Raw genomic sequence first — 26962 nt, 5'->3', positions numbered from 1 at the left:
AACTTCCTTTCTTCTACTTGGTACAAATCAAACCCCCAAAAAAGTCAAGCCTGCACTATTTGGTAATCCACTGACTTAAAAGCAAGTTGTCTTACTGCTGTAAATACAACTGAGGCAGCGAGTCTCCGTGACTTAACTGGAACATTAATCACATTCAGACAGAGCTCTGCAGAATGAGGAATATTATAGCTGTAAGCAAGGCTGCTGCCAACTCTTATCATGACAGCAAGGTGCTGGGGAAAACACTAGCCCTTGGCTCTGTCCCTTGCTTTGCACTGAGCAATCTCCTCTGTGTGTGTGCAGTTGCCCATATGCTTCCTCTCCTGCCAAAGGCAAGAGAGAAATCACCTAGCCATGCTTACAACATGTTAATGAGCATCATCCTCAAGGTCTGCAATAGGGATCATCCTACAGCATTCACAGTCAGCCAGAGTACAAGGAAGACAGCTCTTTAAAGAATAGCCCACATAATTCAGGCTCATTTTTTAGCTACAGGCAGATAAGCATGGGTCAGTAGGTATTTAGGATGTACCACCTCATGCCAGAACTCCAGCTGTGATCTGGCTACACCATCCAGCCACATATTTTAGCATTCAGTAGAGATCAGATGGGAGGAATAAATAAAATACTTAACAATGCATGTGTACATCAACAAGACTGGTAAAGGCAAAGCCTCATCTCCCATTATGCCTGTAATGAAAATGGGATGTAGAAGAACACCATCTAAATTAGCTCTTCTCATAACTGCACTTTGACTAGAGATAACAGCATTTCTGTGCTCTTAAAGACACCAAAAGCGCTCTATAAAGAAGTATCAGATCAAGTTACACAAAAATGCATTTTAAAAAAAATTACTGTGGTAAAACTTGCTTGTGTCATGAAAAGGCACCTAAAAAAGGTCACTTTTCTTGGAAAAGGATCTTTGAATGTCACTGCTATTTCAAGTCTTAGATAGGCTGCCACAGCTGTCTCAAGCTTAAGATCAGTTTGGGGGTATCTTAGTTCACATAAAACAGTCAGAGGACCAAAGACAGCAGTTTTGTAGAAACAGATGAGATGTATCAGGAATGGTCATTCTTGGTTTGGGTCTCAGCTACTTGCAAACTTGAATACTTAAAAAGAGCAAAATGAGAACACAGATTTGTTAAACAAAAATAAAGAATACAGTAGTTGTGCTGCTGCTAATATAAATTAGGCAAGTATTTCTTCAGACCACATTTGTTTTATTTGTTGTACCATGGCTACAGTACCCTGCAAACTTTTATTAGGAGAATGGTTTCAGAGAGACATGGAACAAAGTGTTGTACTATTAAGTCTGTAGTTTCAGGAAGAGAATGAGCAAGTTAGTTGCAGTTTTGTCCCTGGCCCTCAGAGGGTGAGAGGAGGAGAAAGAAAAAAGAAAAACAAAGTATCAGCTTCATTGCTCACATGATAGTGTATAAACCACAAACTTAAAACACTTTAACCTAAACTCACAGCAGAGAGGGCACTGAAAAATATTGCTTGTTTCAAGCAAGTGTGTGGGATCACGTCAGGCCTCTTTCTATACATCAAAATGCCAAATCTTTCCTAGCTTCTCCTTAGCTGGTATCGCAGCTTTGTTCCATTGCAAATCTGGGAACATCAAGAACAGGCTATGCTGGCCTGAAATAAACAGAATACAATCAGAAGGGGCTCATGTAGGGATTGTGTTATTCAGTTTTACATTTAATGAAAAACTCCATTTGTTCAGTCGTAGCTGCTGAAGAATGACAGGCAGCCACAAAGCCCAGAACACCCGTGCAGACAGCCCCAGAATACACTGGATTGCCTCCAGAGGCTCTGCCAGCAGGATGCTGACTGGTAAGAAACACTGCTCAAATCTGCCCATACAGAAAGTTCTTGTTTAGCTAAAGAATTGCCTATTTCAGGCCTCCAGGATATCTTAGGTTAAGCTAATTACCAATATTGAACTGTTACTTTTCTTTTTTTCTGTTAAGAAGAGACAAAACCAGCAAGAAATCATATGGCAACAGTTTCAGGGTGTGGTTTGCTTAAATTAATAACAGGTATGTGGAAAGATAATTAATATATTACATTTCAGTGCACTGCAAACAGTAAAAATACCAAAGGTCCCAGAATTCAGTCTGAGCAAGATATTACTAAAACCCCCACTCCTACCCTAACAGTCTAAGACATGGCAACAAAATTACCCACCCATTATTAAAGAAACAGCAATGTTACCAAGAACAGCTCACCAAATATACAGAACTACATTACCTAGGTAGAGTTTATTGCAAAAACCAGGAAAGAGACAGCAAACCTGAAGTCTGTCTTCCATTTCAGATTTGTATCACTTGCTCAGCTCTCAGCCACTCATGCACTCACACAACACGCAGCCTGGACACAGAAAGTCACTACCACTTTTGAGTTCCCACAGGCTCACAAGAAACGTTAAAACATCTCAGTAAAAAGTTAAAATGAGATCTTTTACCACAAGGACTATAAAATCCGCCTCCCTACCCTTGGATTTCTAAGTTTGGTATTCTAAAAGCCATACATAAAAACGAAGAGTTATTTCAATAGCAGAAAGACTACCTTAAAAGTATCAAAGTAAGTCTAAGGAGAGTTAATGCAACTGAAAAAAAAAAACAAGAAGAAAACCTGCATCGCATAGTCAGTGCTTTCATCAACACTGTTGATAAGCTCTAAACCCCTAAATGTAGTAGAGCATTCATTGGTTTTGATTAACCTTTAATTCAGAAGTTACATTAGAAAAAACAATTGTAGCAATTCTTTTGAGCTGCTAGTTTCATGAGGAAAAAGTCCCTTTCAAAATTTCAATAAATAAGCTGACATGTAAAGTTAGTTGAGGTTGTCATGCAAGACAAGTTACATAACCAAGACTAACTCAATCTTTATAATAAAGGCAACTTGCATTCAAAAATGAACTTTACCCTTACAATTTTATTCAAAGGGTAAACATGAATTAACCCAGCTGTTTACCTGAATTACAAAAGTAACATGATTCAATATGAAAATAAGAAACTGTCTACAAATCTCTGACAGTAATAAATTGCAATATACAATGCATACAGGAGTTATACAGAGCAACAAACTCTTGTACAAAACAAAAATACTTTAATACCTTTAAAATCCAATTATTTCTTTAAAATCATCATGAAAAAGATTTGAGTCAGAACTCACACCTCAATTAGTCAAGCTTCTGGTAGCTACATTACAGCTATTTAATATACAAAGAGATAAATCTCTTCACCAGTCATTAAAACTGTCTCTTCGTTAGAGTTGCACAGGTTTTCCGTCTCATGTTCCCAGATGGAAAGTTTTCTTCAAAATCATGAGAACTGAATTTGTTGAACACCAGAGATCTAGAGAAAGAAAATGCAAGCTTACATTCCAATGCACCTTTTCTGAAACCGCAGAGCAGTTCACAGCAAGCAGCCATGAATTCTCAGTGGTGGAGTGGCACGACAGCCACCAGCAAAGCACTAAGTAAAACTGATTCTCATCCTTCAGAGCAGAGCAGCTGAAGCAGTGTTTGGATTTGAGCAGAACGGAGAGTAGGGACAGGATACAGTACCTGTTGATATGATGTTGTGTAGACCATAACGTTCTGCTGTTGGCCATCTGTGGTTATTAAGCCTGCTGGCAACTGGTTAGCTGAAAGAAAGAGCATTTTTAAAAAGTTAGGCAGGAGCTGCTTGATATACAGAGCCTTGTTTGATGTGTCTGTCACCATTAAATGATTGTGGTCCACTCCAGGACTACAGAGCCATTAATCTCCTGAGTTACCATCCTACTCTGGTACAGACACTTGTTACCAAGTGTTACAAGTGAACAAGTTTATTCCCATTCAGAAAAAAACATATAAAATTCAACTTAATTTTGCTCTGAGGGTAAGACTGCACCTTGTTCTTCCCCTGGATGTGCCCGAAGCAGAATGTCCACACCTGTACACAGGCAAATGGAGTGGAGCTTGCTACCCTCACCACTGAAAAGGCCATCTCCAGTCCACAGCATCCCAAGAAATCTAGAGAATTCAGCTGGCTTTGTTTAAACATAACGTTAGCGCTTGAGCATAGTGGGAGGTACTCAGTGAAATCATTGCACTCTTTTGCTTTACAAATTGAGATCCATCAGGAACTCCATAATATGGAAACCCCATGGAAGGCAGAGGAGAGGAACAGGAACAGGCAATAACAAAAAATAAAAGGCACTGCCAGAACCTGACATTGCACTGGTTGACTTCAGCATGTCCTTCAGGGCACACATGAGAGCTCTGATTTCACACAAGAAAGAGGTGGCCAACAAAAGGAGTAAAAAGTACTTTTGAGATACTGAGAGAAAACAAAAGGAGTGATGCTCCAAGGTAAATCTTTCCAATAACATGTATGTTGAGCTTTGACATTCAGAGTAGGTGCCTTACAACTGCTATTTGGAAGCAAAACTCTTAAATTGCAGTTTAAGTCACTGTAGCACAACTTTTTCTCTAGGACACAAACAATGGGGCTTTGTTCTTTCAGTTACTAAGTATAAACAAGATGTATAACCAATACAAAATTCTGAAAACACAGCACAATCCTAACAGTTTTCATTTGAAAGCTGATGCTTGAGGGTTTTGTAATTAGATTTTTGGTTGGTTGGGGTTTTTGTCTTTTTTTTTTTCCTCCCCTTCCCCCATTGTACAAATTTTAAATTGCTTCAGTTGCAGGCTAAGAGATGCATCAAGATCATAATGAGAGTGGCTCTGGCAAGTCCAAAATTTACTGCCCTTCAGTGTGCATGTTCCACATCCAACACAGCTTAATGGAGAGTCCCTGCCCCAGCCCTGGCATGAGGCCAACACAAAGAGCTGAGGGTTATGCCACAGATGCACAGCTCTCACTGCTACTGCTGCAGTGAGACCATCATTTTAGACAGATCCATAGCTGCCCCTGTGGAGAGAAATACCTGCAGCACTTGGCATGGTCAGTTATTTAACATAATTTTTTTCTTTTACTTTCTTTGACTACTGCAACATCTATCTCCTTTGCATCCTTAGTCCTGCCAGGACATTTCTAAAGTTGCTCTTTTCAAGTCACAGCAACTTAAGGTTTATTTCATAGAGCACTCTGAGGCTCCTAGGTGTGGAAATTAAGAATCTAAATATTGCAGGGGACCCGTGCAATATTTAGATTTAGATTCTTAATTTCCAGCCAGTTTTATAAGCTCATCTTCCAGGCTAGAAGAGACCCAAAGAGTGTGCACTGTTTTATGTAGCCAAAGTCATCAAACTGTGAGCAAAATGTATTTCCAATCCTGAATAAGTCATTTTAGTTCTCAGGCTTTAAATTTTTGCTAGTTCAGTAGTTTACCAGTGATTTTAAACAGAGTATTTATCAGATACTTGGAAAACTAAACCTTGTCAGTAGGTATGACTGGAGCTGTGCTTCCTACTTGCTCTTGTATCAGCTTCAACATTACCAGCCCGTAACATTTAAAAGCCAACGTGGAGTCTACATGCAAAAATCCAGCACCAACAAAACCAGTGCAAATCCCCAAAAACTGTCAGGCTTTAACCCACAGTAAAAGGAAAAAAAATTACACTGAATGTGAATGCACATGATACTCCTTGCCCTACACCTTTTAGCTGCCAATCTGTACATTCTTTTGAATGTAAGAAATATTAAGTGTTTTAGAATTAGACAAAGATGATTTTCTTCTCTGCCTCATTTCCCAAAGATGAGCTCCTCAAGTCATCAAGAGGAGTTCATTTTACTTTTGTCCCCCCAACAGTCTTGCACGTAAAATGAATGGAGCCTAAATATGTAGCTACTGGGGAAAAAAAAAAAAAAAAAGATTTGCACCTTTCATTACAACCTGTGTTTAAGTGTAGAGAAAAATACCAGCACTAATATATGCATTTATAAATTTTCCACAGTTGACATTAGCTATGACTAGTACAGGATATATTCCTCAAGTAAGAATGCTGATGCCTGAAGGAAGTCCTGTTTTTATAAAAGCTGTAGTAATAACATAATTAATTAAAAAGTATTACTTACTAAATGCTTCTTCTGTGAGCTCCTCACTTAGACCGTCTGCAGTTGTAACTGTTCCCCCAATTCCCTTTTCTCCTTTCATTGCCTAAAAAAAGAGAGCACAAAAAAAGCAAAAGTAAAAGCTTGAGATTTTTTCATAGCCCCAGGAGCTCTAGCCAAGGTTTGAAACTTGCAGAAGAGTCACAGTGCAACAGCTGGAGCTTGAAATCCAAAACCCGTAAAACTCTATGGGATTTGAGAATGTGCACATTACATGAGTGTTCCTCATCTTAGCCATACTCCTGAAACGAAAACTTGGCAAATTAGGACTGTGTGGCTCTAAGAAAGGCTTTTCACCTTCTGCAGAAAGTCAAAAATCTGTGGTAATCCAGAAGGAGCAGTTAAGAGCATTTACAAGAAATGACTGAATCATAACTACCAAGAATGTGCAACATTTGCTTACCAACCACACACAAGCACCATCACCACACAACTAAGAGCTGACATTTAAAACCAAGATGTGGAATTTCTTCCCCCACATCAAGAACTACAGCCAGCAAGGATATCAGCACAGAAAGCCAAGGCCCCCAGTCATCTGCATGCAGTTTTACAAGTATGAAGTTTGATGCTCTATGCTATTACATAAGAACATCTAGGAAAATGATATGGGCATAAAAAAAGATTCTCTGCAATTGCTTGCTGCAGACAAAATACTCAGTTACAAAACAGAAGTATTTCACCCTGAAGACACCCTTGCTGGAATGGAGATTTAAAACTGATGAGCAAAGCTATTCAATCCATCCATGCAATTAAAACCCAATCCAACTACGCTGCTACCACAGCATCTACAATCTGCAAAAATGGTCAATTAAGAATGAAAGTAGCACAGGCCCACTTCAGACTTATTCAGTAGTACTGGAAATAGTTAGGCAACACTTGCCTTTTTAATAAAAGTGCATACAGCACTATCACAGCATGTGCAACTGCTACACAGAACTGGAAAAAGACACCACTATTCCAACTTTATATTACGCCTCCTGTTACTCAGTTATCAAGCAAATGACCTTCTGGGAAGGGGAAGCTTTAAGTGCTGTCAGCAGAACAAATATCATTAGTGAGTCTGACCTAAAAAAAAATCTTAGGTTTACAAAACAAAGAAACTCTGGAGAGCATCCTTCTCTACTGCACTGCCAATTTAGACAGGGGGAGGCAGCCCAGAACAAAAAACCCAAGCGGAAGGAACTTCCTTTTTGAAAAGGTCTAAACTGCTGAAAGGAAAAAGGTCCCTTTCTGCTAGAGAAGGAATAAATTAAACTGTTTGGATGACATACCTAGCATGTACTATGTATTGAATGCAAACTGAGGGACAGGCTAAAAAAAATAACTTAAAACTCCCCATTGAAGCAAATAGTTCTCCATGTGAATCATTATTCCAACATGAGAAAAACCATTTTTTTCTTTTGCAGATCTCAAGTCCAGACAAACAATAGGCATTAGGCCAGTTCCTCAGAGGATGCAGTCAGTACATATTGACTGAATCCAAAGATTGAATTAAACATTCTTTATAGGCACCTTTAAAGAACAGATCAATTTACTACCACCAATATATTAGAGAATTTATTGAGTTGAAAGCTTTAACTACTCTGAATCAGCAAGTCTAATCAAAATGCTTACTTCCTCCTTTTTCTCTTGACATCCTCTGGAATGCTTTTAAACTTTACATTATTCCCTGACCAAGAGCTGTGAGATACTGTGCAAGTTACCCATTTTACAATTACAACAACAGAGAGCTAAGGATAAACACAACCAGGTTAAATAAATGAGGAAATGCCCATATATACCAACCTCTCTGAATTTTTGGAGGTATAACTTCAGAGGTTCAACATAGCTATCAAACCCCAAGGTAGACATGGCAAAGAGAATATCCTCTCCATTGATGGTCTTTCTTTTCTCTTGGTGACACCTCTCACTTGCTTCTGATGTTATAAAGCTGATGAATTCACTTACACACTCTTGTACACATTCCTTTGCATCCTTAGCAATCTAGTAAGGAAAAAGTATCATAAAATCATTAATTAAGACACAAGATTTTTAAAAACTCACCACAAAACCCCCAAAGAACACACCAGATAATAAAGGAAACATCCCAAAACCCAATGATAATGCCCATTTGGGCAACACCTGTACTGGGAATCACTGGCTGTCCTCACTGCTCTACGTAAGAGCAGCTGCAACATGACTTTACCCACGTTTTATTATTTCAAGCAGCACAGCCAACTGCCAGGATCTCCTGAAGTCCTAAGTTCTGTACAAGCTTTTACACACAGATGCATCTCAGTACTTCTTGCTTCACTTACCTATGGCTCTTCAAACCTCCTCATTACAATGTCACAGGCCACTTCCCCTTTTTTTTAAGAGACCCAGTAGTTCCAACCCCACAGCAGTACATTCCCACAAATTCAGCAATAACAAGTATTTTTATCCTGCCCACATTCAAGGATCAGAATACATGCCTAGCAGCAAGCCTTTCTAATGCTTTAGTATTCTGGTATAAATTTTCCAAGTGAGAATTCAAATGAAGAAACATATGCCCCTGGCAAGAATGAAATAAGTAAATTTGATTACAGCTGGACAAAAGTAATTTACTTGACTTAAAATTACAGCAAGCATTACTCATGATTACTTGGGAAGCTGACAGGAATCAACAAAAATATTACAATAATTAAGATTCTTATTCTTCACATAAGAAGAACCTAAAAAAAATGAAGCAGTGACAGTGTGCAGCATCTTCACTAGTTCCTCTGATATTTTCAGACACGTAGGGTGAGATTTTCAGAAGAAGTCATCAGCCAGCAGCTTCCTTTGCAGTTTTTCACAAAAAACCATCCTGATTTTTCAAGATAGCTCTACATCCCATATGCTAAATTCTTGAGAAAAATCTCATCTTGATCACTAAAAATTTATGACAATATGGACTAGGGTAGAGTTTTTCACAGCAAAGTTATAAATGTAACACCCAGATCTCCAGAAAGCCCAGAACACTATGAAAATACAAGCAGATGCAGGTAAATTATGGCTTGCTTCTATTTAGAGAGATCTCAGAAAAAAGCATCAGTTTTAGCTAGAGGAAATGTTACTGTGGCTGGAATTGTATTGGAACACAACAGAGAAACAGCAAGTCATAGGGGCCCTGCAAAGGTTTATCTTAAACAGGTAGAATGATGAAACACTTATACAATCACCAGCTCAGCAGAATGGATTAAAAAGTCTATTCTTAGAAGTAAGAAATAAATAAGGCTTTCAAGTATCTGGCCTTATCTGCTCCACGGTACACAGCAGACTCCTTAGGTCACTTTGGCATTTGTGTATGTGAGTATTTGGGTGATGGAAGGCTAACCATTCTCTTTCCTTCACAATGAGCACTGGATTTCTATTTCAGCCAAAATGATTCACTTATTCCAAATTTTATGCACCTCAATGAAAGCAAACTAAATATTTCAAGAGAATTACATAGAAAATATTCTTAGTAATTGTCACCAAGTCTGATCCTTTATGACAATTTCAGAGAACACATCTTAGAAAAAGGAAGCTCTTGAATGCCCTATGAAGAACAGTTCTGGATGCTCTAATTACAGCAGTTACTAAAAGCTTTCAGAAATCTAAGAAAAATGGACTTGGTCTCAATCACATCCTGCTCCTGGGGCTTTTTTCCCTTTCCTTTTATAACACTTTTCTCCAATAAAGCAGCATCATTTGGAAAAATACGTTATTCTATCAGCTCAAGCTCACTGAGAGGACAGAATAAAACTCATTAACACACTTTCTTTACCAGACAAGGGTATTACCTTTCCTGTTTGGGGTATGGCATTTTTCATTATCCTTGCCACATTTGCAATTGGAAGATATATATCTTGTTCTCTAAAACTCTCTTTTGAGCCATTTGTATCTTCATGATCATTCATGCTGTCTTCTGTGTCTAATGAAATGAAGAAAAGTTAACAAAAATGATATTTGATAGACAGCAGGCAATAATTCAGTTTAAAATCTCACACTGAAGGATGAAGACCTTTGAAAGCCCAGTGTGTTAACATCATAGAAAGAATTTTAAAAATAGATGCAACATCACAATACCTTTACAAAGATAGCATTTTATCACATTATGCACAGAAGTGTACATGGCTGCTGATCACCAAGCATTCTTAATGTCATGTCAAAATACAAACTGTTTCCCAGAACACAAACTTTTTTTGTCATTCCCTCAAGGTCTCGGTGCCAACATCTAAAAATCCAACATCCCCCCTTCAGACTGAAGAAAAAATTCTTTATACAGTGAGGCATTATGAAAACAATTGCAAATTCTTAGCCTGAGAGAAGGTAGCAGATAAGTATACAAGACCTGGAAGAAAATGTATCTATACACACACAGAGAAATAGTAGTATTTACTCTCTCATTTCTTACCATCATGAGGCTGTATCACGTAGTGACTGCCACCAATGTAATCTCCAGCAATCCCTAACTGAGAAGCATCTGTTGTGGAGCTGTCACCATCCATCTACAATGAGAAGAAGGAAACCTTTCAGGTGTGATTGTTACATCACTAAGTGCAGCTATTACTGAAACCCAGTCCATTAATCAAACTATGAGATCAATTTATACAAAGCATATTTTGTTATTGGAGAACAGCATCTCCAGTGTCATTCCTGAGTTTTATTGACAGGTAAATAGTTCAGCTGTTTTGTGAGGCTTCCCAAAAACCTCAGTTAGAGGCACAGGCCATGCACAGAATCATCTGGTTCACGTAGCACACAGATTCTTGTGTTTTTCCTGTGAGAGTCTGACCAGACATGCAAGGTGTCTCTGAACAACCCTCAAAACCTACACCAGCCCGCTGTTCACTGAATGCTTTACCTATTAATTACTATACAGAGTGCATCCTTCACTCATCTTTACCCTCCATGTCAGTTTGTCAAGCCCACTGACAAACTTCTAGCCAGGCCTCAGGACCAGCTCTGTATCCTCATCCTCCCTGAGACACCAGTAACTCCTATGTGCCTTCTGAGTCATGTTTTAACTTTCCCTGGTCCTGCCCTGCTTCACTCTCTGGGCACCCTTAAGTGCTCTTCTCCCAGTGTTCTGATGTGGCCAACAAGAAGACTTCTTGAGGCTTTGGATATGGGGTCACAGGAGAAAAAGGGAATGCCAGGAGAAAAAGGGAAGCCAAAAGAGCCTGTACTTCCCTCCTCACTACACACAAAAGCTCCTGGGGAGGCAGAGCCCAGCTGAATTCACTCATTGACCCCACACCCACTGTGTGGGTACCTTGGTGTCTTTGAAGGATCACGTGGTTGTTGCCAGTGAAACCACAGAGCTCACTTTTTTTCCCACAACCATTAGCCTGAAGAGGGAGGGAAGGAAGGAGGGAGGGAGAGAGAAGCAATGTTGTGCTATTTTTATACCTACCCAGAAATATGAGCATTTAACCTCTCACTAATCTGCACTTTGCTTGTGACCACAGGGCTGAGTTTCACTTTGAAACCTTCAGGCAACATCCAGTGTTACACTTGGCCATAGATGCACAAATAACACGAGCACTGCTCACATTCCAACAACAGCTGGATGGAACCTCAGGAGCTGCTCAAGAGAAAAAGACTCTTCCACCTCTTCTTCATTGTACAGAATATTACACATGCTTTTATAAAGAACTTCAGGTTCCTTTTGATGGGCTTTTGTAAACCAGCTTCACTTCTTACACAGCAGCTCTACCACAGGAAGGGCAGTATTTTAGGCATTAGCCTTCCATGTGCCAACCTTGACATATATTCATTTTGTCCACATTTTGCAGACTCTTTGTTGGGAGATTTAACTTTGCTTTTCAATCTCCCAAAAGGTCTGCAGTTTGCTTACTCAGCTTACTGTAATGACAATGCAAGGATATCACAATCCTGCACATCATGATCACCAAAACTGACATCGCACATCATTAAGATGCCTCTCTCTTCCTTCTGCACTTTGAAACAATTAAAAATGTACTCTGGTAAATCTCAAAATGTACCTCCAAAATTAAGTTAGGATTTTCTGGTAGTCTTGTTCTCAGTTTTGGCTCTCTGATCCCTACTAGAATTTAATTCAGGATCTCAACAATCTTTACTCAGCCTCAGTACTATTTTAAACACCTTGATCTTTCTTTCCCTCTCTTTTTTTCAATCTTCTATAAAACATTTCTTCTAAATTATTTCCTTCCTCCAGGGTTGCAATATTCTTCAAATTTCTGCCATGATGTGATAACTAACTGGTTTCTGCTCACCTCTCCTACAGGCTACTCCATCTGAATCTTTATTGCCAAGATCCAGCAACGCTATTTAAGAAATCATCTTGCTTTGATTAGCCCAGCTTGCCTTCAAAAGACAATTCCTGCTTGAATCTCTTTCAAACCTCTGCTGCATCTACACAGTTTTGGTCATATTAGACTAATGCATCCTCAAGGTAATACCTTTGCTTCTATTCTTTTCTGTGTGCACTTTTCCAGATCTACTTACAAGGATGTATTATTTCACCATTACTGGGAGTTTGTGTGGATGTTTATCAACACTGTGAATCTAAAATAGCAATTAGCAAAATTGACAGGAAAAGGCTTGCAGCAGCAAAAGGCAGATCTGACTCAGATAAAGAAAACAGACACTGATGGCTTAACATCAACTGAAATGACTTCTGTCGGTATTACTTGAAGAAAGATTTTTAGCTGCCAGGACAACCTTGGCACAGGAGATTAGGGACAGCTCTAACACCCTTCTGCATAACACTCAGCGTACCAGGTCCTGATCCAGGACCACAGGATAATTCATGTTGGAAGTGGCCATGGGAGGTCTCTACTCCAAGCCCTGCTAAAAGCAGGGTCAGCTCCAAGCTCAGAGCAGAGCACTCAGGGTTTTCTCCAGCCACATCTTGAAGGCCCAGCTGCCCCATGAGCCTCCTCCACAGCTCGCCTGGCCTCCTGGTGAGGAAGGGAGTGGATCTCAGCACACCACCTCAACCCAAGTAAGTTGGTGAGAACTTCAGCCAGATTTGTCATTCAATTCAAATCTAGATCCAGGCATCTGAATATAGCAACTGTAATTAATATACCATCCAGTCACCCTACTAGTATTTCTTTGAGCCTGATGGATGACAAACATGACCTTGCAGGAAAACGTGGCCACTGCTATCCCAGTCATCTCATAACAAACAGTTACACGGTCACACATTACAGTTTTCATTTCAGATGTTCAAAACTCCAGTCAATCACCACATTATCTGATTGTCAAGCTCAGCACAAGTGCTATAATACGTACAACAGTGCTCAGAAAATGAGAAAACACTGTTCTCAATACTAATTTGCTAATTAACCCCCCTCCTTTAAACAAGCAAAAACCCCAAACAACCAATAAAACCCCTCCAAAACCATGACACTAACTAAATTTTGTGTCCCTGAAGTTGCTCTGGAATGGCAGCAGCCCAATGTAGCATAGAAACAACACCTTGCCTACACTAACTGCAGTCACTGGGAGACTAAAAAGGACAACAGTTCTTATGCTGGCCCATTTACTAGGAAGACCTACTACTTTAGATGGAAGTAGATGCTAGAGCAGGCAAAATCCTGGGAGATCTAATCCTAAAAGGTTCAGACGGGCAAGAACTCTCAGATTTTGCTTTAAACCCCCGAGTTGTTACGACTTGCTTTAAAGAGAAGCAGGCATTTGCAGATTATACATCACATTTGCATGGCAGTTTCAGCATGCAAACATTGCAATGCCTTTTAATACAAGACATCTCCTACCTCTGTGTGGCTGCCAAATTGCACGAGGGAGGGCTTCCAACACCTCGGTCCTCCAGCAGCAGGTACTGTGCACAAGTGCAAGAAGCAGCTTCTGCAGGTTGCACATTATCCTCAGCCTCCAATGCTAGGAAGGCACTGAAGTTCCTCTATGCATAGACATGGACTGAATCAAGACTGAGAGCTAAGCATATCAGAAGTGACATGTCAGTCCCTGAAATGACCATGCCACTATCTGATTTTATCAACAATCAGGGAGAGTAAACAACTACAGGACACAAACATTCAGTGCTACACTGTAAAGGAAAAATCTGAATACAGAGCAGCAGCACAATGTTTTCTGTTAGTGGTTTTCTGTTTCTTCCATCTCTAATAGAAAAGAATATTACTAGGGATATACAAATTACTTGATGCATGGAAATTAACCAAAGAAATATGTTAAAAGAGAAACATTTCAAGGGCATCAAAGAAAGTTCTGTGATAAGATGCAAGTGAATGAACATAGAGGTTTACACTGACATCTGGTATAAATATTGTGGAGGATGCTTAAAAAAATTTGCTCCTGTCAGCTGCCCACAACTCAGACTGTTCCTATAATATGTCTATACTAAACTAATAAAATGTCAGTATCTCAAAGTAAATCTTGCATCCTGTTTAATCTTATGAGCTCTCTTAAGAGTACAGACAGGAACAGTGGCTCAGCTAAGTGATAACTAAAGGAGAATACAAGCCCAGACCTGCTAGCACTGAGAAGAAGAGACTAAAGCTTAAATCAGTATAAAAGGAAAAACAAAGGAAAAAAAAAATCGAAGAAACAAGATTTTTGTTTTCAGAGTGGGAAGTTATCTGGCAATGATTTGCAAACTGCCCTCTTGAAGGGAAACCAAAGGCCTCTTGTGATTTAAGTACTTCATGTGGTTATTTATTCACCCTGTCTCCCAGAATTGCTACTCTACAAGCAGGACATTAGAAAATGATATGCAATGAACTGAAGCACTTGGTACACATTCCATGCAGGTGTCTCTGCCACAGAAGCAGGACAGAAACAATAACTAAAGCTGTAGGTAGTAACCCCCTCAGTCATTGTGGATTCATTTTGTCACACCTTATCACAAGAGATGTAAAGCTGTGAAGCTTTACATAACAGCAGAGACACAGTTTTATTTGCGCTTTCTGCACCTCTCCTGTTAAACAGAAAGATTTCTCAATTGAAAATACAACTCTAATTTCCTTTTATTTTTTAGTGATTTCTGGGGATCCTAATTTCCTACCGAATTCTCAACTGCAGCAAGAAACACCAGCTGGTGAATGCATTCACAGGATACTGTTCCAGCAGATAACACAAAAATGTAAAACTAAACCCCTTAGCACACAGCTAGAACAAAACCAGATGCTGCATTCTCTCGCCATCTCAGGCTTCTCTAATCCCTTGTTTTCAGCATTTTCCCCCACAGCAGAGTAACACTGGCAAAAGCAGACTGATGCCGAGAGGACCAGACAGTGTCACCAAGGCTCGTTAGTATCTGGGCTGTACCAGGATCCTTCTCCTGGCCCATGGGGAGGAAATGTTCCCTTATGAAATCCGAACAGGACATTGCCACCTTGCTACCTTTCCACCTTCCCCCTCCATGTAACAGCCTATCAGCTTTATGTGTTACCTTACAAGCCCCAATGCCACTGACCACAAGCCCCCTCCACACGGATCCAGCTGTGCTAGAGCAGCTGGTGGCTCCTTCCCAGGCTGGCTAACATCCACAAGCACAGTTATAGTTCCAATGTATATGGGTGGACTAAAACCACATGTATTTTCACATCAAGTAGGAGTGGATCAGTGATATAGGGCAAGCAGGAGAAACCGAGTTTCCATGCATTCTCTTTTTTGGCAGTAGAAGAGAGAAGCTGGAAGGGAAAATAAACAAGATGAGCAGAGGAGTGGAGGCAGTTTCTTTGCTTTTGCAGAAGCTGGAAGAAGGCAGCAGTGCTGAACACACTGCACCAGCACTTCCTTCCTTCAGCAACCTGACTGAAATCCCTCTATTACCTTTCAATAAGAAGTTTTTGATACTTTTCTAGCATTTTTTGTGAAAAACGAAGCTTATCTGTTTATTAAAGCAGCAATCCATAAATCCTGTTTTATTTTAGAAGTTTGATAACATTTTTAAGGCGGTTATTTTCCCTTGGTTGAGGTAGTAACAAGTAAGAATTTTACACAGCTAGTTCACACCAGACCAGTATTTTCAGCCAAAACTGTTGAATTTGCTGACACTTGCTTTTATTTTACAAATGTGATTTACCCATATTGTTTAGTATGCATATATATAGTCATGTTTTGCACTTTTTACAAGCATCCTGCCACTAAAACATCAATTTCCAAATACTAAGTTTCTTTAAAACACTGTTGCAAAACTCAGTACTAATAGTCAAGTTTCTTTCTAAGCAAAAAAACCCATGGAGCTACATTAGAGATTTGCATTTGAAAGCACTAAAGGAAGAACCTTGCAAACCTTTTTAAAATGTTGACAAAACAAGGTCCCACTTTCAAAATTTCAGTTTTTAATGTTTCATATCTTGACATTATCTTAAACATTCTTTTTCATTCAATTTCTGAACGCTGCCTCCCTTCATGTAATTATTACCACAAATAAGAGTTAAGCTTTGAACTGCTGTAACTGTCAAATACTTAAGTCTAAAGAGTAATAGCCAGTGCTGCTAACTTCTTTTAATATAAGGCCATAGCTGTAAATGCCAGCAGCCAAGACTATGTATTACCACCCGCTCAATGCAGAGAGCAAAAGCAACTCACACAGGCCTCATAATGATTCAGATTGAGCCATTTTGGGTGTCCTAGAGAATTACAGATGGATCCTGCCTTTAGACTGTAACTGTTATGCCACAGGCCATATAAACAGGGAAAAAAAGAAAGCAACTCCTAGCTTATTGTTTAGGAACACTATGCTAATGATTATATATAGACACCATTTCTCCATTCCTGCAAGCCAATTAAAGCCAGACTCTGAACACTGCCCAAAGTGGCGCCTGCCATTTTCCTTTTTGCTAAATTTTGCCAGAGCTTTTTTTGAGAAAGCTGCAAATTTTTTTCTTTTAATTGTCAATAACTGCCATCTATTAAGATGCCAAGGAACGGTTACTACACGTAACAAGAGTCCATGCATGGGCTAAAATCCAGATTTCTGTGCTCCTCACTGCCTAGAAATGTTCAGATCATTGTTATCAATAGTTTTGCCATCCCTAGCAAGCCAAGCAAACTAAGTAGCTTTTCCATTACAGTTCTTTTCAGAACAAAATCTTTTTGGTTAAGCCTCAAAGAAACTGGTAAAGCTAAAAGTTGATTTTCTACTGCTGCTGTATTGCAGAATATATACTGTAGCTGCAGAAACATTACTAGAATACATGAATTTTTTTTGTTTTTCCAATAGGATTGTCTGTGAATAACCTAGACAGTACTCTTCAGGATCACCAACTACACAATTTCTGGAGGTTGAACAGTGGCTAGCACACCCAGGTCTGCCCAAGAACACCTGCCACGCGCAGAAGAGTTGTGCGGACATTGGTAATGGCATGGTTCCGTCTCTCTGCCATCTGCCATGTGTGTCACAGGACAAGTGCTGATGCCACCCAGCTGCATCTGTGCCACTGCGAGCCGATCAATCCCATTTCTTGATTCCATGCCCTTCAATGATGCAAACACAGCTAGTGCAGGGGCATGGGGGGGAATCTTCCTACTTACACCAACAGCCTCCGAACCTTCCTGGCACACAGCTCACATCTGTTCGAGAGGTAACTCGTCTATCGTGACCCCTTGTTTACAAATGGAACAAGACGACGAGTCCTCAGTTAATCAGCAACTTTATTGTTGGTCACCTTGGCTGTGATTTCCGCGGTGGCCGCACCTGCCCGTGGCCGGCCGACCGCTTCTGCCGGGGCCCCGTGCAGCCCACCAAGGCCTCGCACTCCCGCCCGCACGGCCAGCCGGGTACTGGCACCACATCCCGGGGCCTCGCCCTACGCTCCTTATCCCTGCAAAATACCGCCAAACCTTCCAGGAAATTTCGGTCCCGACAACGGCGCGGGGGGGACAGGGAGGGGGGACCGGGCCGCTCTGGCCCCGCTGCCCGGCTCCCGGCCCGGGGCCGTGGGCGTGGTGGGGGTCCCGGCCCCTCGCTCCCGCGGCGAGGGGAGGGGGCTCGGCCGGGCGGACACAAAAGAGCGCGGAGCCCCCTCCACCCGGCGCGGCCGCCACAAAGCCGCCCCCCGCCCGCCGGGAGCCGCGGCACAGCGAGCGCGGCCGGCGCGGAGACGGAGGGATGGCGGGAGGCCGTGCGACCCGCGAGTGCCCGCCGCCTCTCAGCGGGCGGTGCGGGGTGCCGGCCGGCCGCGGGGCAGCCCCGCCTGCTGCCCCCACCCCTGCCTAGGCCGCAAAATGGAGCCGGAGCGGGGAGGGCCCCGCGGAGAGAGCGGGACAGCGGCGGGGGCAGCCGCCCCTGCCGACACCCCCCTCGCCGCCGCCTCCCTCCCTGCCCGCCCGCTCCGCTCCGCTCCGCTCCCCTCCCGGCCCGCCCACCCCGCTCGGCTCCCCGGCCGCGCGGCCCCCGCGGCTCCGGCCGCACAAAGCGACGCGCGGCCGGTGCGGGGCCCGGGGCGGCAGCCCCGCACTTCCTGGTGCCCGCGGCGGCGGCGCGGCGGCAGCGCCGGGGCCCGGGGAGGGAGACGGACATTTCATTCGAGCCTGCAGTGGAACCGGTTACCAATCATTGGCCGGAGCCAGGCACAAACCTCCAGTGCGGCCCTGGTTGGCTCCCTCCGCAAATCGGCTGTTTGGTTGGACGGAAAATGGCTGCGAAGGAACCAGTCCCAGCGCGGAGCCCCGCTTCCCGCAGCCGGGCTGCCCTCCCTCCGCGCCGCCTCCCCGCCACTCGCGCCGGCTCTTCCCTCAGCGCACGCCCTCCCGCCGGGCCGGCCCTGCCCGCCTCCTTTATGGAGCGGCCGGGCCGGGGGGCGCCGGGTCCGCCCTCCCCGCGCCGGGCCGGGGCAGAGCGGCTGCCGGGGCTGTCCCCGGGGCTGTCCCCGCCACAGGGCTCGGTCCCGCAGGGCTGCTGCTGCTGCTGCTGGGCATTGTGTAGCGGGGCCTCTCACCAGGGGCAGCTCTTCCCTGGGGCCTCGGTCTCGCAGAATCACAAATGGGTCAGGTTGGAAGGGACCACACTGTGTCGGCTGGTCCGACCTCCCTGCTCAAGAAGGGTCATCCTAGAGCACAAGGCACAGGATTGCATCCAGGCGGTTCTGGAATACCTCCAGTGAGGGAGACTCCACACTCTCTCGCTGGGCAACCTGTTCCAGTGTGTGGTCACTGCACAGTAAAGAAGTTCTTCCTCATGTTCAGGTGGAACTTCCTGTGCATCAGATTCTCCCCGTTGTCTCTTGTCCTATTGCTTGTTACCACCAAAAAAAGCCTGGCTTCATCCTCGGACACTGTCCCTCCAGATACTGATGGACATTGATGAGGTCCCCTCTCAGTCATCTCTTCTCAAGGCTGGACAGGCCCAACTCCTCCAGCCTTTTCTCATAAGAGAGATGCTCCAGTCCCCCAGTCGTCCTTGTTGCCCTGGGAGGTGGGGCCGGGAGAGAGTGGCCAGCTGTGTCCCACTGGCCTCACCCCCTGTCACCTCAGCAGCCGGTGTCTGTTGTCAGCAAGGCGGGCACCATTATCGTGAAGGTTCCTCAGCTCTATTCCAACCTGTCCTACACCTGCATCAAGATCCACCAGCTGAGAGGAGAACAGGGTGTTGAAGAATGGTTAGAGGATCAGGGACATGGATCATTGATAAAGCCGAAAGGTACAGATCAATAAAAGAGCTGTACAAGCAAAGGCCTGCATGAGGAAAGGCCTGCATGAGAAAATGCCTGCATGAGAAACAAGCCTGAGAACAAAAAGGGAGTTTTAAGGAGGTACAGTGCTGTGCTGATAAGATGTATTGACCATGAGAAGGGAGGGAGAACTTTGATTTCTCAAGTCAAAACATAAATAATAGAAGCTTGCCAAATGTAGTCTTTTATCTAAGCCAATTATATAGAAGTAAGGATGTGCTTTTATAAGCTTAAACCAATCCAGAACTGACAAGCATGTACACTCATACTATATAAGTGCCTCTGTATTGCCAATAAACGAAGCTTGCTTTATCAATCACATTGATTGTCTGCATGTCTTCCCCCGCCAAAGTCAGCAAGTACAGGTTCCATCCCCCAGTGACTTCCTACATTTTGCGCAGCCTGAGAAAGAAGAGGCTGATGAAGAAGAGGAGTTTGATGAAGGAGGAGGATGGCTCATGGAACACAGGTCCAACCAACCATTTGGTGGAACAGAACCTTGGGTGAGGGGATCTGTGAATCTGTGTTACCCCTTCCCTCTAAAAAAGTAAAATTTCACTGCAAACTAGAAAGGATCATCTCCCCCTGGTGATACAGGGCTTAAAGAGAACATTTTTCTTCCACTTTTAGGCTTTGTTCTGAAGAAATACGGGCTGCGGAGTGAAGATATTAGTTGGACTGACTTCTCCATTGAGATTTATAAACCTCTCCTGTGAAGCATTTATATGAAACACTTCATAATCCACCAGTCCCTCCAATCACTAGAACAAGAAAGAGGGATTTTTTTTCTAGGTGAAGGCAGCCAAAGACATTCCAGATATCTGCCACCAATACATGTTTGTGCAATCTCCACAATGGAGGTAATAAGGATATTTTTGTTTTGTGCAATTCTTAATAACCTGTAGTAATTCTTCACTATTTGAGAGTCTTGTGTATTTTAGCTAAACTAGTATAAAACTCACATTTCACAATAGCTTCTGCTAGCATCCTCTTCTGGTTAATATCTGATAAATACAGTACACTCCTCTCCTTGCTCTCTTCTGGTATTGGGATTTGCATAAACCAGAACTCAATAAACGTTACACATTTCCACATGGTTTCACATAACAACATTAGTTTCATGTGTTTTGATATGTCATAAAGATTTAGATTCACTCAAAATGTCCATGTATTTGGATTGTATTGAGTTTAAACTGAAACATCAAGCGAGAAGAATTTTGCATGGCCATGGGTTTTTACTGCAAATGCTATATGCACCTTAATCCTGCCTCATGGGTACTATGAGCAGTAATTAGTAATTTTTTTTTTAAATGCCCAGAAGATGTTAAGTAATGCAAGAACATTCACTAAGTTTGGGACCTTAGGGGATGCATTTTCCCCTTTATCTATTTTCACTAACACCTTTATCTGTGTTCACTAAGTGCAATACCATGACAATACATTATTAATCTTGCTGTGCACTCTTAAGATCTTTGGGTGGATTTTGTCATGCCAGCCCTTAATTTCACAAGTGAGTAGAAAGATGAACGCTGACCAGTGTGCAGGTATTTCAGGGCACACAGCAGACAGTGCCCTTTTTTGAGCCACTAGTCAGTATTTTGAATCTCCTTGAAAACACAGCTCTCAAATCTTTCTACTGTATTTTTTTCAAACTTGAAATGAAAATATTGTTTCTCCTGTGGTGTTTTTACTGGTATTTATCAATGTTGTGTTGATGGAAAAGCTCCTTATCCACTTCTACTCAGCACTTTTCTTTAGGACAGCATAGTGGCAACAAGCGTTCACTGCTGCTGGTGACAGAACAGCACTCATTGGTTAAACTTGTCAGCCAGCTGGAGCCAGGGAATCCAAGCCAGCATTCCCATTTACATACATTTTATTTTGTGTTCCTCCGTTAGTGACAATTTCTGTCACACACTTGTCACTCAGTCTTCACTTGGTTTGTTATTTTGTTCCTATGCTAAGTATATTCTCAAACTCCGTATTTTGTGAGGCCATGATCTATTTCCTGAGATTGTCATTTTGTGCCTGAAATTTGCAGTGAGGAAATCAAAATCTTCAGATATCTTCTGTTCCATTTAGTAGGTGTTAGCTAAGGTAAGCAAGTATGCTTCTTTAAATCAGGACAGATATATCAGTTTGTTCCAGAATGTGCCTTACTTGTGCTGTGGACTCTGTCATTTGGCAAAATATGTGTTTGAAATAAGAAATTCCAATTTTTGTAGAAAGAGCACTGGATGGAGGGTGGGTGAGTTGTTCATCTAACATTCTCCAAAGTTCTCAAAACTGTGAGATTCTTAGTGTAACAGGCTGGAAATAGGTCTCTCATCAAACTGTGAGGTCCATGGTGCTTCAGGAACTGATATTCAGGAACTGATATTCATTGTTAATAGTGATCTTTCTAATGTTCATTATCTTGTCTGTTTGTTTTTGTAGATCAGAGTGTTCTTATTTGTATTAGACAATCCTAAATAAAAGATACTTGAAGCTGCTACAGAGCTAAGCAATGCTATCTGAAAAAGATGGAATGTGGAAACCCAGAAGAAATTATCTACAGGTAATTGACCAAGTCAGAGTGGGATGAGACCAGATGGAATTCAATGAAGTTCAAGACATTTTCTTTTCCTAAGGATCAGTAGCTTGCTGCTGTGTTGAAAAATTCTTTAGCTATCTAAGTGTGCCATCCTTTTAGATAGTATTCCCCCTTTAACAGTAACATTTCTACTACATATAGAAGGAACTGGGTGCTCAGGTGGCCTTTGTGCTGTGAGATCCCACAGCTCTGAAGGAGAGACATGTACAGGGTCTGCACTGTGACAGCGCCCCTGAGAGGCAGAGCTAGAAGAGTAGCCAGCTTTGATGCTCATGCCATGAGGACCAAAGGATGTGTTTACTCACAGCAGACTGGTATCCAGCCAAAGAGGGGGCTGGGCAGGTGCAATTCTGAAATTACTACATCCCATTTAGGAAGTATGGTCCAAAGAGCAAGGTGCAAGCTTGGATACAATTCCCAGGCCTGCTGCATGCTTCTTGTATGACCTTGGGCAAATTGCTGTAAATCCAAGCCATCAGGTCTCAATGGAGGGGTGCATAAATCCCTATGAAAGTCTGAATTTTAATAATATTGTGCCTCAATTCCCCATCTGCTGAATCAGTAGCAATATTATTTTCCTATCTTGAGCTGACCTGTGAATGGCTTAGATACTGGGAAAGCAGGAGACGTAAGTAAATTTGATTAAAATTGACCAATGTTTCAAAATTTGTTGGGGGAGCTGAGACAGCTAGGCTGTACCTAATGCCTAAATCTTGTTCCTTTAGAGAAAAGAAAACTCTTTTCACCAGTGCAATGGGTAGTCAAGCAAACAGATGCAAAGATACAGCTTGGAGTTTAGCTTTGCTAGTTAATCTCAGCCCAGTGGGGTTAAATCTGGCTGGCAGCAATCCCTTTGAAATGTAACTGGAACAGAACTGACTTGTAATCAGGTAATTTATATGTTAAGACATGTCTAAAACATCAAGTATAGACATTCCACATGAGCAATAAGAACTTCAAAGTACACATGCACGACAGAACCACTTGAAGGACTAGGAGAGATCTTGGAAGAAGCTTCTAAATTGTCCATGAGTAATACAGCAACAGGTGGAGGTGAAACTATAACAATATCTCCACTGCTTTGTTTGCAAAAAGGGAATGACACAGTTTTGGGATGGAATCTGAGAAGAGCTCACTTTGCAACTGTGCCATCACAACCTCCTGGATAAAACCATTAGCATTGGTTTTGGCTCTTTTCAAAACACAGGAGAGAAAAAAAATCAATGCGCATTTTAAATAGCAAAGGTTGAAGTCATTTAGCTTTTTCAAACCTTATGACAAGTAATATAAAGTATAAAATGGAAAAGCTAAGTAGCTCTGGTAAAATTTTAATTTAACTTTTCATAACTAAATTTATTACACATTTGCAAGGGTCATTCACATGGATTTGCTTGATATCATCAGCATTCAGCTGCATCCTGTGGTTATGTTTTAGATTTTCTCCCTATTACCAGCTACATGTAGGATTGAAATTTCTCAGTAGTACAAGTGTGGTGAAAGATGTCTTAGTTAGTTCTACTGTGCAAGAGGACAAGCTGCTGCTTAATGGCTATGCAGTGAAACCCTACATCTCCCAGGGGTGGGAAAGCTGGGTTCCATTACAGCTCTGTTTTGGGTACTGCAGAGGGAGCAAAGAAGGCAGGTCAGGTGAAGATGGGAAGTGAGGAAATGTGGACTTTTGCCCAGCCTGGTTCTGATGACAGAGTTAGTTACGAAAGCCCTGAGGCTGTCAGTATTGACATAGTGGAGTTACAGAACAGGAGCTCTAGTGGGCTACAGAACTAAGTTTTTCTCTGTACCATGAAACTTTACTTTCATAAAGCCCATGTGTTCCCATTGTGTCCATGTGGTTGAATTGCACAACTGTAACAGGTTTGATCACTTGGGTTTGCTTGGCACGTGCCATGGTTTAACCCCAGCCAGCAAGTTCCACACAGTTGTTCCCTCAGTCCCCCTCACCTCAGCCAGCAGGAGAATATGAACAAAAAAGTAAACCTCATGCATTGAGATAAGAACAATTTAATGATTAAAATAAAATGGTATGATACTGCTACTACTAGTAGTAAAGAAAAGGAGACAGAGGAATAAAACTCCAGAGAACCAAGTGATGCACAACACAGTTGCACACCACCCACCAACCAATGCCAAGCCTGACTCCAAACAGTCATCGACAGCTCCTGGACAAACTCCCCTTAGTTTATTTACTAAACATAACATTCTATGGTATGGATTATCCCTTTGGCAAGCTTGGGTCAGCTGTCCTGGCTATGTGCTTCCCCCAGCTTCTCGTGCCCCTGCTTAATGGCAGAGCTTGGGAAGATGGAAAGTCCTTGATTTAGAGTAAACACAACTTAGTAACAACTAAACATCAATATATTATCAACATTATTCTCACACTAAATCCAAAACAAAGCACTGTGCCAGCTACTAGAGAGAAAATTAACTCAATCTCAGCCAAACCCAGGATGGATGGAGGAATTCAGGACTTTCCTGAGGTTTCCAGAGGCTGTGGCATTTGTCAGTGTTTGTAGTTTCCATCCTGTAGATATGGACCTATAAACTACATATGTAGAAATGTAGTTTAGGGACCCTAAACTTCACTGCTTCAAAGGCTTGTGTACATTACCATTCTGTCAGCAGCACGATGAAAATAAAACTGTTCTCTTAGAATCTGTCACACAGGGAGCATCTCAGCTGTGCCCCTGAACTGTCACTAGCATACTGACTGACACCATCACATTTGCAGTGTAGGCAGAGACATAGATGTCTTCTGTCAACTTAAACATGAAAGCTGAAATTCTTTTCTCTTGAACTTGTCCAGACTAAGGGCTAGAGATAGGGTCACTCCTTAGAAGTGCCTTTCTTCAGAAGGATGAGTTAACACCTGGACATGACTTTCTCTGTTGACTACAGAAGGAGCTTAGATCCAGAGCTTATACAAGAGGCCAGACTCTGAGGTTAGATCTCAAGGTAAGAAAATTAATCTAAGCTTGCAAAAATGACCCGTGGTATTTCAAATAAATTAATATTCTGAAAATGCAAGGACTGTGTCAGCTTGAATAATGCTAGTATTTAGCTGATTTTGCATTCAACACCAAGAATTCCATACTTTATAAGAAGGTGGCACTGCGGGCTCTTCATTTATTGAAACAGCCTTCCTCCCTGTCAATATGTAGAGGGAATATTTAGAAATTTTTGTGGGAACAAAAATTCTAATACTATTTTAATGATGACTGTTATAATAGTCAACAGGGAGCTGGAAATCAATTATATCAGAAACAACTGAAGGACTGGTCCCATTGATGCACCATTTAGATAATCGTAGCTCTGTCACAGGGTTCTTCAGCAGCAATCATGCACCAAATATATTTGCTGTAATTAGCAAATAGCAAAACATAGCCCCATACTAGCCACTGTGAAGAAAATTAACTTTACCTCAACCAAATCCAGCATATTTCTTTATGAGATTTCAAGACAGAGTAAAACACCTTACATTTTGTCTTTATAAAGAAGATTATCAGTTAATTTCTTAAGGTAATTACTGTTTTTATTAGTGTTCAAATATTTTATAGACTTTTTACACATTAATTTAATTTATCACAGCTTACCTCTTAACACCAGCACTGGAAGCTTATGCAGTCATCCTGGAGCACATGGCACAGGATTCTGTCCAGACAGTTCTGGAATATCTTCATCCTGGACCACATAGCACAGGATTGTGTCCAAATGGTCCTGGAATATCTCCAGTGAGGGAGACTCCACAACCTCTCTGGGCAACCTGATCCAGTGCTCAGTCACATGGTAAAGAAGTTCTTCCTCAAGTGCAGGCAGAACTTCGTGTGCATCAGTTTCTGTCTGTTGCTTCTTGTCCTGTTGCTTGGTACTACCCAAAGCAGATTTAAATCCCTGCTTTGGTACCAAACTGAAATAGGATTTCTGTCTCCCAATAATTTCAGTACACAGACTTACCTCTGACTCTCAAGAGGGGTTTGAGTTGGTGTCTGTGTCAGGGAGATACTACAGGATCCAGGGTGTCTTTCAACTGTAAGATTCTACTCTCGTATGCATGTCCTTCCTACTGGAAAAGGACAGCATAAAGATCGTTTATGAGGATGACAGCAGTAGAAATTGAAATATCAAGTGTTTTCTAAACACTTGGGGAGAAGATACAGTCTTTCTCCCAAAGATTCTACATAGTGAGAGAAAGGTAAAAACTGACAAAAATTTATGTCACATATGGAAAAGGCATCAGATCACATTATTAATAACTGGAATATGCTGCATTTTTTTCCCATCCTTTTCCTTCTGCTTTCCATTCTTCTTGTCATCATATTCTGCTTATATTACAGGGATTCAGCACTGGACCTCATATATGTGTGCAGTTCAGTCAACTAAGAATAAATTAAAATATAAACTAATGTACTCAGCTTTTCTTAAGCCTCATTAAAAGTAATTTCTAGACAAAATTTTAATAGAAAGAGGGCAGATACTTTTTGGATCTGCCCAGAAAAAAATACTTAACTTATGGAATACCATGAGAGGAAACAAAAGACTTTTGTGGGGAAGCACATAATGAAGTAGGTAAAACTGGAGGGAGGATGATCTGACAAGATAATAAAAGCAAATCAGCCAAAAAGAAAGAGTTTAATAGGATC

General features: G+C 41.8%; 2 protein-coding genes across 3 annotated transcripts in view; one reads left to right on the top strand and one right to left on the bottom strand.

Annotated features, from left to right (window-relative positions):
- The window catches only part of HCFC2 (host cell factor C2), a 41337-nt gene extending 23262 nt beyond the window's left edge, over positions 1-18075 (top strand). Inside the window, exons 18-21 of the transcript XR_011147950.1 lie at positions 1733-1842; positions 4706-4967; positions 12334-12501; positions 17266-18075. The gene's annotated coding sequence lies outside the window, so the exon portion shown is untranslated. The remainder of the gene's footprint in view (positions 1-1732; positions 1843-4705; positions 4968-12333; positions 12502-17265) is intronic.
- Positions 2927-18774, bottom strand: NFYB (nuclear transcription factor Y subunit beta). Of its 2 annotated transcripts, none has more exons than XM_069002978.1 (7): positions 18623-18774; positions 10477-10570; positions 9863-9993; positions 7863-8060; positions 6042-6123; positions 3581-3660; positions 2927-3368 (listed from the first exon to the last, which is right to left on the bottom strand). In XM_069002978.1, the coding sequence occupies exons 2-7, from the start codon at positions 10568-10570 to the stop codon at positions 3336-3338; spliced, it is 618 nt and encodes a 205-aa protein (XP_068859079.1). In that variant the 5' UTR covers positions 18623-18774; the 3' UTR covers positions 2927-3335. The 2 variants fall into 2 exon arrangements, with proteins under 2 accessions (XP_068859079.1, XP_068859078.1); XM_069002977.1 differs by having other exon boundaries at positions 18595-18679.
- Positions 18775-26962: the final 8188 nt, after the last annotated feature.

The sequence above is a fragment of the Aphelocoma coerulescens genome, chromosome 1A (genome assembly GCF_041296385.1).
Source record: "Aphelocoma coerulescens isolate FSJ_1873_10779 chromosome 1A, UR_Acoe_1.0, whole genome shotgun sequence".
NCBI classification, from domain to species: Eukaryota; Metazoa; Chordata; class Aves; order Passeriformes; family Corvidae; genus Aphelocoma; species Aphelocoma coerulescens.
The sequence above is the reverse complement of the archived record's forward strand: the minus strand, read 5'-3'. Positions and strand labels throughout refer to the sequence as shown.

Coding starts and splice junctions, on each gene's coding strand:
- NFYB (XM_069002978.1), bottom strand. CDS start 10,570: ATGGATGGTGACAGCTCCACAACAGATGCTTCTCAGTTAGGGATTGCT. Junction 3,661..6,041: donor GCTCACAGAAGAAGCATTTA/GTAAGTAATACT, acceptor TCTTTCTTTCAG/CTAACCAGTTGCCAGCAGGC. Junction 3,369..3,580: donor ACACAACATCATATCAACAG/GTACTGTATCCT, acceptor TTCTTTCTCTAG/ATCTCTGGTGTTCAACAAAT.